The sequence below is a fragment of the Accipiter gentilis genome, chromosome 22, assembly GCF_929443795.1.
Source record: "Accipiter gentilis chromosome 22, bAccGen1.1, whole genome shotgun sequence".
Classification (NCBI taxonomy): Eukaryota; Metazoa; Chordata; class Aves; order Accipitriformes; family Accipitridae; genus Astur; species Astur gentilis.
The window spans coordinates 13,923,253-13,936,884 of record NC_064901.1 but is presented as its reverse complement, the minus strand read 5'-3'; the positions used below and the strand labels follow the sequence as shown (position 1 = coordinate 13,936,884).

Sequence of the window (13,632 nt, the reverse complement as noted above, 5' to 3'; positions counted from 1 at the left end):
ACATACCTGGAGCTCAGCATGTATTTTAGCCTCCTTCCTAAACAAGTGGTTCACTAGCATATTTTCTGTATTTGTCTTCAGCTCTGAACTGTAAGCCACACTGCATCATTACTACATGAAATACCAGGAAAAATAGTTCTTCTCTTCCTAGCACTTGGAGGAACATCACAGTAAAATGCCACACGCTATAAGCATCAATAAAAACTCTACTGCAGACAGCAAATACATACCCCCAACAAAGTAAGATTTATTTTGGCAGAAAAATTTGTCAATCAGAACCTTACTTTGAACAAGATGCAGTTTGTTTCTTCAAACTGTTTCTTGTAAATTTTTGCTGCCAGTGAAAACCTGATTTTAACATACGGGTATCAAAGGAAGGTGTAGGGGCCAGTAACTGTCTCTACAAGTGTACCAGAATGCAGGAATTAATCCTCACATCCTATTTAAAGATAGAAAAGAAATAAAAAGGGATGGGATTAAGAAGCTAATGACACTCCCCTTATGAATGAAATTCCTTATTAACAGTGAAAATTCAGGTACAACATGGTGACCACAGTATTAGTTTTAAGTCTTAGCACGTTTATTTAAAAGTCATTCAAATACCCTTATTTACAAGTTCACATGGCACAATATATGCAGGAGACCAGACGAACGGACTACCAAAAGAAACGATGATAATTCACAGCGTGGGTATATTGTTTAAAAGGCTAAAAACAGTAAATTTTTTTTTCTGCTGGATCAAGCGCTTCAAAAGCTGCTCTTTTACTGAAGCAGGAAAGACGGCAGCAGGAGAGTGAGGCTACCATGGAGGTAAGTTGCAGCTCACAGCACCCTGGCTCACCCAGCTCACAGCTTTTAAGGCTGACTCTGAAGGACACCCCCTCCCCCCCCCTCCCCGATCCCCGCACGGCCGCCCGGGCTCGGGGCCGGCGGCTGCACCGCCTGCCGGGCACACCGGCACCCACCGTTTCTCACCGACGTTTCGGAAAAATCCAAGTTTTAAGCTCTGTACCTGCACGCCACTGACTCCGCTGACAGCACGCACTTACTAAAAGCGACCCATCTTTTAAGAGGCCGCTCCCGTTATTCGCGCCCCCGGGCCCCGGCAGCTGAGGGCCTCAGCGCCAGGGAAGGACGAGCCTCCCCAGCACACCGAAAGCCGCTGGGAGGAGGAGGAGGAGGAGGAGGAGGAGGAGGACGCCGCCGCCGCCGCCGCCCGGGCTGCTGGTGACAGTCTCAGCCCGCGCTCGGAGACCGGCTGCCCCCTCGCCCCGGCCCGGCATCCCGCTCCTCGGCACCGGGCCCGGCACAGCCCAACTATCTGCGGGGCGGGGGGGGAGGGAGGAGAAGGTCGCTGTCCACATGGCGACTCCCTGTGTCAGGACGGAGAAGACAGGCCTCACTGGGGTTATCTGGTGGTTCAGACTTCGTGAGCAGGCGAGATCTCGGTTATAGTTGCATCCCTAAGAACGGGCTAAAACCACCCCCGCCCCGACGGTGGTACCGCCCCGACGGTGGTACCGCCCCAACTTAAGGCGGAATCCCGCAACTATCGCGAGAGTTCGGCGAGCTGGTCGTCATGGGAACGACGGCGGTTGTGCTGCCCGTGCGGGCCGCCGCGCTGCCGCCCTCCGGCGGTAAGGACGGGGCGGCTGCCGGGCGCGGGGGGCTCGTCCTGCCCGCCCTCAGTCGGGGCTGCCGGAGCTGCAGCTCTGCCGGGCGGCGGCCCCGTCAGGGCAGCGCCTCGGGGCTTCCTGCCTGCCTGCCTGCCTGCCTGTCGGTGTGTTGAAGCTTCTCGTGGGGCTGTTTTTTGTATGTTTGGGGGTTTTTGTTCCGGCATCCTCCTTTGGGTCTCGGCTGCTGCTTATCTTTGTCTTCCTCGTTTATGGGGTTCGGGGTCTTTTGCGCTTGCTTTTCCACCCGCCCCGGGAAGGCGCAGGAAGCTCTTAAAAAGTGTCCCCGAGGCTGTGGAACAGCCGCCGCCGGCAGAGGCCCGGAGGTGGCCCGAACTCGCGGAAGGCGCGGGGGGTTTGCGGGCCGGCCGCTGCGAACGCTTCCCTCAGCGGGCGCGGGGCGGCGGCGGTCCCCAGCCCGTGCGGGAGCGTCCTCCGGCGGCGTCCCGAGCGGGTCCCGCAGCGGCGACTCCCTCGGCCCGGGCGGCGAGGGGCGAAGGGGCCGCCTCGGCGAGTGAGCCCGAGGTTCGGGAGGCGGATTGAGGGAACGGAGGCAGACTGCTGGTCTTCGTCTCGGCCCGCTGCTTTGTGCGGCGTCGTGTTACGGGCCTGCCTACGTGACTCAGTTTGCCCTGTGCCGAAATAAAAAGTTGTATTCGCTTGGGCCTTCTGAAAATGGTCAGTGCGTGTCACGTACGCAGAGACCCAACTCCTGTGAAGTCACGCAGTTTTTTGCAGAGAACCATGCATTTCTGTTGTTTAAACTCAAATGGGCCGGGACTGGGAATGTGATCATTTGGATATGGGAACACCCCCCACTTAGAACTACTGAATTAATAGCTTTTGGCTGCTTTATTTGATGTGTTCAAGATGTCTATAAAATACCCTCATTCTTCTGTTGGTGCTAGCTTTGCCAGTCCCATGTTTTCAAAAAAGAAAAAAAAAAAAAAAAAGCCATGACATTTCATTTGTTGTGAGATTACTTTTAAGATTTAAGCCTTTTGAAGCTTCTTTGACAGCAGGCACATTTGAATACTTTGGTTAGCTTGATGATATAAATATATATTTGTACATATATTAAAAAGTGTGTAGTTGAGTGGCAAGCTAGTCTATACTGGAAAGACCTCTCAACACTGAATTGCTAGAAAGGATTTGAAACTTGGTCAGTGTACATCCGAAATATTGCTGGGTTTGTGTTGCTTTATTATGACACTGATAGTTTGGAAGGTTGTTTTTGGTTTTTTTCCAATTTTAGGTCAGAATGGATATTACAAGGGGGAGCTTGGATAAAATTTCAAGGCCTGCATCTAGCTCAAGAGCTTATCCTAATTGTAGATCTTTAAATACATCTATAGAGTTATTAACACCAGAGCCACATTTGCCAAAGGTAATTCTTTTCACCTTCAGCGAGGTAGAAACTCTATGCCTAAGTCTTCTTAGTAGGAAATAAGATTCTGCTTTTTTTTTGCTTCATATGGAGTTCTGGGCTCTGCAGGCATGCTAAGGGGTTATGTGAAAGTTCATGAATGTGGGTTGCTTCTTATGCATAAATGGAATGATGTTTAATTTCATTTTTCTGAATATGTGTTACTTTTATATTTGCCACAAGAAGGGCTATTCAGCACTACAACCTGGAAAGCTTGGTTGTCTTCCTCTTTATATTTAATCAGATTATTAAATAAGTCCTATTTTAAGGAAAACCATTTGAAATTCTGGCAATGATGTGTAGATATGCAGCTATAGGCTGTTGATGCATGAGCCAGTATGTGCATAGTTTCACTTCTATCCCATTTGTGCTTTTAAATTCAAGTTGGAATAAAAATTATTTTGCTTATTAGAAAAAAGCATTTGAGCAATCCTCACAAGTTGAATTTTTGACTATGAGGCTTTCTCAGCATATGTTTGAATCAAGTTTAAAAAAAAAAAAGAATTCATAGTATTCCAAGAAATATGTCAGCTCCAGGGATTCAGCAAAGTCTGTCAGAAGTAGGTGTTCATCCATCCTCTGAGAAAATTAATATTGGGGATTAACTTAATTTTGGGAACAGGATATGTTTTATGTTTGTTGGGATGTGGGAACTGGGACTTGCAAATTAGAGATTTAGATTGATTTACTTAGATTAGTCCACTTGTGTTGTACCTCTGTTTACCTGTCTGAAGAATGGGATCATAGCTGGATGCTTCACAGAAGTATTAAATTTATTTTTTTTTAATAGGTTCACAGTCAGGTATTAAGGTTAATGTCAGATAACTGAATCCAAGTTCTGACCTAGACATCATAGGCTATTGCATGAAAATTGCAGTCTCTTGATTCAGCCCTTCAAAGTCTACAAAAAACCTCTATAGTATGAACAAGAGATTGGGATGCTATCTGGTGCAGAGCACCCACAATGTCAGGAAATGGATGAGGCAGTTGTACACACAGACTCTTTAACTGGTTGCTTGTACCCTGTGCTGCAGCAGAAGTGGCATAAACCTTTGGAATTATTCCCTAGCATGGCAATCCCAAATCTGGCAGTCTGTTGAATGACAAGCTTGAGAATCAATGTGATATCTAAGAAACAGAACTCTGTATCAGATCTGAAAATGGTTCTTTTATTTAAGAAGTACTCTGCAGTCTTGTATAGAATCGTTGTTAGCCTTTGTGATAGTATGTGATAATTGTGATTATCTTTCTCTTCCCCCCAAAGATTTCTATTTTTATGGTAGTAATTAATTTGTATGTTATAGGTTGATTCACCTGTCAGTTTGGCTGGTAGTCATCAAAGAGGCAGTCTAGAAGACTGCTGTCTGGAAGAAAACAAAGGTGATGACAGAGAGAAATCTGATGTCAAGGAAGTAAGAACAGATCAGCAAACCACACTGGCGAGTACGACCCTCTTTCTTCAGGAGGAGCGTATGCTGAATCCCAATGAGTTGTCAGGTGTGGGAATGACTGACACTTTCGTGTGTTGTGGCTAGACCAAATATCATGTTTGTATAGTTTAGGTAAAATTCTAATGGTGGAGGGAAAAGAGGATGCAAATGGGTAAAATTCTAGAAGAGAAGGAGGTGTCAAAATTCATGCCTTCACTTCTCTTTCCTTTTTTGAATCCATCTTTGAAAGAAATGTGTTATTGCTGCCATTACCACTACAGCATATGTCTCATGGCATCTAGGCTGTGACCTGCACCTTGGTGATGGCCTAAAAAATCATGAGAAACCATCTGCATGTGTCCCATGGAACCATGTTAGAAAGTGTTTTCAGTAAGGTGTTTTTATCAAACTTCTCACAGAAGTCATCATGATCATTTGTTAGAAACTTTGTATCCTAATAATGGTCCACCAAAAATTTGAAAATTATGTTTGTAAGTTATAGTATTTAACAACTGAACAATGCTAATATGAATAACATACTTTAAATATAAATATGCAATATCTCATTTTAATGAAAGCGGTTGTAGAAGTGCTTCAGATGGCATTCTATAAATGGTAATAAATAAACTTTCTAGAGCTTCTGACTATTTAAAAATAGAGAAGCAAAGGCCAGTATGTGAAGCTGAAAGTTTGGATACCTTCAAGTTTAGATAAGATTCCATGACAGAATTGGGGTCAAAAGAAATTCCTTGATTTCCTGCTCCTGTGTTTAACATGAGTCCTGGTGTACTAGTATGTATCATTTTTTAAACAGTAATCCGCTGTAGAGGCTCTGTGGTGATCCCTAACTGACAAAAATGTTATTTTGGTCTTTTAATTGTTAACATTTCACACAGTATCTGTAAAAGATTATTTCACATCTATTTGTGAAAGGTTTTTTCCTGTGTTTTTCAGGATGTATCTCTAATTCAGATTCTGGAGATGATAGTACTGAAACAGAGACTTTGAAATTCTGTGAACCTTCACAAGGAAAACCAAGTAATGCAAAAGCAGGTATTGCCTTTCAGGTGTATAAAGTAAACAGTGCAATAAAACTTTTTTTTTTCCTTTAATGCTTCTAGGAGAGTTTGGGACCATACTGTATTTGTATCTATATTATATAGTTATAAAGAAATATTACAAATTGAAAATGTCTGTGCATTGTGATATTCAAGAGATGTTGGATGAATTCCTTATTTAAAGATCGCTTTATTAAAGGATATTCACTGTCTTTAATGATATGATAGTATTTGAGTTTTACATTGGTTCAGTCAATCTGATAAGGCAGAATCCAGTGGTGATTCTATCTAGTCCAGCAGTGCTGGTCATCTAACATAATATCCATTTCTTCAGAACAGAAATTGGATAGAACTCAACTTCAAAGCTTCACTCAGTAGTTTTAGGTTCAGATCCATCTGCTGGGTTGAGGCCAGTTGAAATAAGTGCTCTTTTTTTTTTATCTTCTGTCCTTGGGTCTTCCCTGGAGCTCAGTTAGATTTTTGTTTTTTTTTTTAATAGCTCTCCCCTTGTTGTATCACTCATTTATTTTTATGGCATAAAACAGACTGATGCATCACAGTAAATGCTTGGGATCAAAGGGTGTGTAAAGCATTTGACCTCAAAAGATGAGAGAATGAAAAAGTATTGCATGACTCCAAAACTTGGAAGTGTGTGGGATAGGGACAGTGGTACAAGTGTTTCCTCTACCCTTGGTATGGAAGCTAAATTTGACCAGAGAAGAGGACAGAGCATGAGGATGCTATAGGAAGGGGAAAAGCCGAAAGTGATCAGATATTGTAATCTGCATGTTTACAGAGAAAAAAGACAGTATGGAAATCTATTTTAATTAAACAATGATAGTGTCCATAATGTGTTACTGTTCCTATTTTTCAAAACAGTATTTTTCTAGAACCAGTATCAGAATCTGGTTTTGCTGAGATATAAGGCAAGCCTGAAACTTCTATAACATTTAAAAGTAGAGATATTGCAGTCTCTCTTAATCCCAGAGTCATTCATTTTAGTGAATGATATTTCAACATGTATTCTACTAGTCAGGCTGAAGAAATTTTTTCTTTTTAAGCTTATTTTTTCTGTGATTTTTGCTGATACTGTGGAGATGTTGTCACTTTTCCATTATAAATTTGAATTGAGTCACTTGCCCAAAATGGGGGGGGGAGGGGGGGGGGAGGCTCTTCATCCCCCATGCCCTCATATCCAACTGCTACAGTTCCGAGTTTGGTTCAGAGTTCTGTTACAAAGACTTTTCTATTTTACCCTGCTACAAACAGGTTTAGAAATGCTTGAGAATAATTGTAATTGTACTCTTGTCTGTGGTTGTTATAAAATTATTTGTACTGCTTTTTAGCTGTGTGGTGTTTTTTTTTTAAGTTGAAATGCTTCAAGCTAACATTGATTTTAAATATATTCTACAGCAAACTCTTCCAACTTGGAATATTCTGAAGAAACAGGTGTAGATCCTCAGATTCAGGCAGGTATAAAGAAAATGAATAAACTTGACACAATACTGGCAAAAAAACATCTTAAGGAGAGAGCAATTAAAAAACAAGGCAAAGAAATGAGGGCAAAGCTCTGGAAAGAACTTCAGGTTAGAAGTGTTCTGCTTGTTTTGTGAATAATATAGCTGAGAGTACTGTCTTGCACAGATGTATTTTTTTATTAAATAACTCACAGTTGGCTGATTAAAGTGAAGAAATGGATCTTAAACAGTAACTTTGAATACATTTTAATATATATTGGGTAGGCAGGCTTTGAAAGAAGGCTGTGGTCCTTAAAAATTGATCTGACCAATAGCCAAATATACAGCTGTCTGGGGGTGGTCTACTGGCATAGTCTTATGCTTGAGCATAAGGTATGATAAGGCATGACAAGAGGTAATGTGTGTGCACCCAGACCTAAAAGCGTTTATTCTGCTCTAGTGTGACCATTCGTAGGCCCATCTATTTCAGTACTGTCTATTATTGAAGAAATTAGAGATGCCCCTTGAAGAAGGCATAAGAATGCCACAGCACAAATTCCTTCACATTATTCCTGTCTGGGCCTCTGGCAGTTAAATGTCATATTAAACATTGAAACATGAGAGTTAGTATTTCCTCTAAGTATTGTATAATTTACATGAATACAAATGTCAATTGCTAAAAAGACATGATTGCAATTGGTTTGACTGCATTTTATTTCAATGGATTTGGATTCAAAGCCATATATATATTACAGAACTTGTCTTGTGAAATGTGTCTCCATGTAAAAGACAATGTATAACAGGCTTTAAAGTTCTACCATCCTTTATCATAACTTTAGAAGATGTTTGCATAGCCTCAAGAAGGAAACAAAGCGGTCAGTAAATGTTGCCACTGAACAAGGAATTTTTAATAGGGTCTGAAGTTCATTAGACCTGATAAGCAGACAACATATTTTGCTTTAAAGTATTTACTTTAGAGTAGATACATGCATGTATCAGTATATTTATGATTTATTTCTTTCTGATAGTCTATCAGAACCACTGGAAGCCATGAGGAGATAGAAAACACAAAACTTTTTTTAGCTTTGATCTCATCATGGCAGGATAAAGCTGGTAAGTAAGAAAGAGAAGTAAATACCCTGATATAATTATCCTGTATTTTGATTAATATTCATATTTTTGTTGGATGCTATAAAAATAAAGCTATCAAACCTTTACAATAAAATAATATTTGCATATAAAAGTACATCAAGGGAATATTTGAAAAATTAATGGAAATAATTTTTGCATTATCGCAAATGTAGAAGTTGTACTTTAACATTAATTTTGGTTTTAGGTACTTCATTTTTTCAAAGAAATGGCTACTCTAAAAGGATAGAAATCCAGGATAAGTAAAGCTTGCATTTTTCAAGTTGATGGCAAACACACATGATTTCAGAAAGGATGCATGACTGATAACACTGGTAAATTAAAGTAATAGTAGTAGGCATAGGGAAAACAAAGAGTGGAAATCTGCTGAAAAACTTGGATGTCTTTACCATTTTGGAACACCTGGGCAATAAGCAAGGAATTAAAAATTGCTTTTGTAAACAAACAAAATGATGAAGTTACTGATGTGTTGTTACTGGTGGTCTTAGAGTTTGCCAACTGGAGTACTTGGTGTAGGAAGGGCAGGCAGTTAAAAAATATTAGGCCCATAAATGTTACTTAGAAGCTTTAGGGATGTGGGCCCTGCCACACATCTATCTTGGAGAAAATTTTCATGTGGGACTGGGAAGCAATGGCAATGCCATGGTAAGGATCTCATAATATGGCAGGTCCAGAGGGAGGGAAATCCTGAGCCTTTTAAGGAATTGTTAACAGAAGAACCAAAAGAATGGGACCAAACTATGATACTGAGTTACATGTTGGAAAACAATACAGGAACATGCACGCACAGCCCAGGTCTTGGAACGTGGTCCTAAAGGGAGTAGGGGTCATTTACATTAAATTTGTTACTGATAATGTTACATTTAATTAATTTCTAAAAGAATTTAAGATTCCAAATGTGAGAGAGAATTTGAGTAAAAGGGATCATCAAATAATGTAGAGTGTGATTCTGAAGAAAAGGCATGAATATGAAACATGGACTTAGGGGTTTTTTTAATCAGTTTTTTGCCTGAGAATTCTAGGGAAGAAAATTTAGGATAGATGGCAGCTTTAAAAAGTGAAACTATGTTAAAGATATGCTAGCAGACTATTCTCAGGAAGAAAAGACCAGGAAGTCAGATAAGATAATTTCTGAGTTTCATCATGATATGATAATGAAGACAAACATATTCAAAGTGGAAATGAACACACGGATAAGAATAAACATTTGCATTTTAGTCTTTTAGTAAAAATCACTTCCGTCTTCAGTAGCATTTAAAACACCAAATTCTACAGCTGCATTAAAAATAGACAAATGACTAATGAAGGATTGAGCTCTTTAACAGGAAAGGTAAACAAATAGTTAACGATACAGAGAAATGTGGAATGTGATATGTAACAAAAAAAGACTAACCATGATCAAAATTACACTGAATACCAACAATATAAAACTATAGATAGACTAGGGAAAGAAAAGTTAAAGAACTATTTAGAAATGTTTTCTCTACTGAGTCAGAAGGACGTAATTCTGTTAGAATTGTAAAGCAAGTGGCTGAAGCATGTTCTGAAGTATTGGTAGTTTTCTTCAAGAATGCACAGAGCATGTGCATGTTCACAGGGACCTGGAAAAAGAAAATATTGGGTATTTTAAAATGTAATTTTTCTTTCTGTGGCTAGACTCTTACTGGGGGAGACACTGGAACAAACTGTAGGCATTCTGCTTACAATGTCTTTATTGGGAGGGTCAGGGGAAACAAAACCAGACTGAATTTGTCAAGAATATACCTTATCAAAACTGCTCAAGAGTGGTTTTAAAAAATTTGCTGTTTGAGTACTCTGTCTCAGTGCTGGAGTTCTCAGAGATGTGTCAATCATATGCACATTTTGCATCCTATCCTTCATCTCTATACCTTTCATTGAAAGGAAACAGAATTGTGGTGCATCCTGTCTTTTTTCTTGTTGGGGACAGAACAAGGATTTGAGGGCTGAATGGTTATTGCTGAGCAAAAATCTCAGCTTGAATGTTGGAAGTACCTGCATAATAATGGTAGCAACGTGTGGTTAAAACATTTCAACAAAACTTATTATTATAAGGTAACCTGCTTTTATTTCTATGCTTAAGTTTGGGTTAAGGGAAGAACACAGAATTTGATATGGGTGATATTTAAAAAATCTCCAGTAGATGTCAGGATATAGTAAAAAAACAGTGGGCAAGCAAGACTCTATGGTTGTTAATGAACTCCATGCTTCCGTTCCTCTTCATTTCAAAGGTAACTCCTTTCTGTAGTGATCATTTGCATCATATGGGTTCTGGTCCACCATACTGGCAAAACTCTGCATAGTTTAGATTTATATTTTTCCTCCAGCTTGATCTTTATCTTGAATTTTCTGTCACATGCTAGTGCCTTACTTTTCAGGTCTTTATTTGTTTATTTAAATGAGTGCCCTGATAGCTGCCCCGGTTGATACTGAAATGGAATGCAATTCATATATATTTTTTTTTTCAGATCTCGACTTTGGTAAAGAGCTTTCTTAATTATATAGGGAGCTGTTTAATTATAGCTTTTAATGTGGCTGTGAAATCAAACACAAGTTCTGGGTACAAAATCATTAATAACTTATGTGTCCCAGCCTCTCAGGCACAAAAAAACCCTCTGACACACTCATGGCAGAAATGTAAATCAGGAGTTAATTAAACAGCCTTAAATTCATTCCCCTGTGCTCTGTCTAACAAAATTATACTTTCATTTGAGTTCATTAAACTTCATTATTACAGGATGTTAGTTGGTTTTTTTGTTGTGAAAAATACATTTTTCACAAGTGATATATACAGTTCTTTGCAATACGAGTCCTTTTCTGTAAGTGCTAAGTGTATAGACTGCAAGTTAATGCTCTAATTTATACTTCCATTTGATAATATGTCAATACCATGACTGATTTTTTTTTTTTCTTTGAGTAGCTGGAAGAATTCTTGCGTGCTAGGATGTTGGAACACATTTTTTTTCTAGACTGTACCCTTGACCTAAGCCACTTGGAAGTCTAATAATGCATGCACAGGCAGACACCAGCTGTGAAAACCTGGATGCTTTATTCTCATTCAAAGTTCTAGATGGCTTGCCGCATGGTGTCTGCAGAGCCTTTTGAACTTTAGGGCCTTGGGCTGTATCTTCTAGAATGTAATTATTTGTCTTGTATGGGTGGTAGTTGTTAAAAACAAAAACACAGCATAATTATTCATGAGACACACCTTACAATTTTTCCCCTTCTTTATTTCTGGAGAAATATGGTGGTTATGTAATTTATCCAAGTAAATTTCTTTAACTTTTCATGTGTGAGATCTTACAGTATGATATACATGAAACTAAATCTTCTTTAAGTAAATTTCTATTAAATTTTACTGAAAAAAATTCCTTGCAGATCCCTCCCATGCTAAAGAAGATGAAATATGTACTTCAGTATTCCACACACAAATTAATCCAGAAGATTATGATTGCCATAAACCCCAACATAATCAGGGTAAGCTTTATTAATTGTATTGTTTGTATTTCTAGATATAGCAAACCAATATGTACAATGGGTGGGTAATGAAGAGTTGGCCTTTGTGGCTAGGCCGATGGAATCAGAAAAAGCAAGTTTGCTTAGTACAATAGCGACAGTTCTTATATTTTTTTACAAATTATAGAAGAGAATAATTTTGTTTGACTTATCTAAAACATTTTACTCAACATGTTAAGAAATTTTTTACCTTTGGGTTTATAAAACTTTTTTTCTTTCATTGCAAAATGATGAGGCTTGTAACTGATTCATTGTAAAATGTATCATGGGTTCTTCATGGGAATTTTTTAAAACCTTGTCTTAGCTGTTATTCTAAAGTACTGTAACTTTAATAGGTTTATATTCAAGAAACCATCTAAAAATGAAGAGTGGTGCTGTATACAGTTTCAACTGTTCTGTAATTTTTTTTTTTCGGGAGAAATTGTATGGATGTTGTGACAAACCTAAGTCTTCAGACAACTCATTTTACATTTTGTTATGCTGATTATTGTAAAGGCTGCATTGCTTTATGGATTAAGTACTTCTTGGCAAAAATCAAACATCTGTGCTGATTCTTTTAGACATCAATTGTTTATGTGCACTGTATAGAGGTTTCAAATGCAGCTAGTAGTGTAGTGTGTCCAACACTTCAAAATAAATGGACTTGTGCTTTTGTGCCTCTGTTCTTTCCCTGTTTGAAATTCAAATTTGTATGGTTGAGTAACTTCTCACATGTGTTGTGACATAAGAAGAATAGCTTCAGCTGCCATTGCTATCAGCTGCAATTGTTTATTTCTTTGTCATCTACCATTCTATGTAAACAGAAGGAATCTATCTTCCTGGTGACTGGCTAAGATGACAAGGACATAATAAACAGGTGTTCCTCAAGGCTGAGCCATTGATGCCAGCAGAACCTCTGTACTTTTTTAGAATTTGACTGTATGTTTTAATTTTTAAACCTGAACCTTAGTTCCCTTACCATTTTATCACGTGTCTTAGTCTGCCAGTATGTGATCTTAACTTTGTGTTAGTAAATGTTTCTTCAGACTGGGTTCGAGCAGTGCTGTGCTTTTGATTTCTCTGTCTTCCTAACATGTATTTTCACTCCTCCCTTAAAATGAAGCTTGACCCTCAGCTTTCACCTTCACAAAGTTTCTGAGTTGTGCTGGAGTGTCCTCGAATAGCAACAGCAGGTTTCGTTAACAGTATTCAGAACAGCAATGAATTCTGAAGTTCCCAGTACAGGCAGGGTTGGGAGTTGCTATTGCTTGCACTATTTTGAGATGTTCTGCATTCTCCTAGTTTTGGAATGCATGGAGTAGAGATCACTTACAACTCATGAGCAATAAATTACCAAAATGACTTTTACTATTTCTGCTGGAGGCCTTTATGGTTTCTGAATAGCTAAGACTTACTGTTTTGGTTGCTTTTGGATTTCTGTTTAACATTTGTCATAAAGGCAGCCACTGAATGAGAGGAGCCTAACTTGTGAAGAAGAATGTATGTATTAGTTTTATGTTAGTTTAGCAGTCTCATTAAGATTTGTACTAAATCTTTGAAATTTGTACCAATCTTACGAAACGTGTATGCAAAATTTGTTGAGCTGCAGTCTCTCTTTTACTCACTCATGGCAATCTTCAGTGTATTCTTTGTCCCAGTGATCCATGTCTGTCCCTTCTTTACTTGATTGTTCTGAGAAGTTCTGCATGATAGCTCCCTCTCAAAAACGCTTATTCTACAGTTAGAGAAAGATGTAGCTTAAAAGTAATATTTCATATATGTTGCATGTTATGTTGGTGTTTGGTGTGTTTTGTTCATTTCAGGATACAACTTCTTATGTTTATATTGATTGGTAAATTCTTATATGATCCAGTTCCTCAACAGATTCAAGATGTTATCTGGTAATGTTAAAGATAGTTTGGGATG

General features: G+C 39.0%; 1 protein-coding gene across 1 annotated transcript in view; it reads left to right on the top strand.

Moving 5' to 3' along the window:
* Positions 1–1,579: 1,579 nt before the first annotated feature.
* FSIP1 (fibrous sheath interacting protein 1) overlaps positions 1,580–13,632 on the top strand; it is an 88,839-nt gene continuing 76,786 nt past the window's right edge. Inside the window, 10 exon segments of the mRNA XM_049825683.1 lie at positions 1,580–1,670; positions 1,673–1,807; positions 1,810–2,204; positions 2,206–2,298; positions 2,929–3,060; positions 4,404–4,596; positions 5,484–5,582; positions 7,001–7,173; positions 8,073–8,157; positions 11,590–11,688. Of these exon segments, the coding sequence (XP_049681640.1) occupies positions 1,580–1,670; positions 1,673–1,807; positions 1,810–2,204; positions 2,206–2,298; positions 2,929–3,060; positions 4,404–4,596; positions 5,484–5,582; positions 7,001–7,173; positions 8,073–8,157; positions 11,590–11,688 (1,495 nt within the window).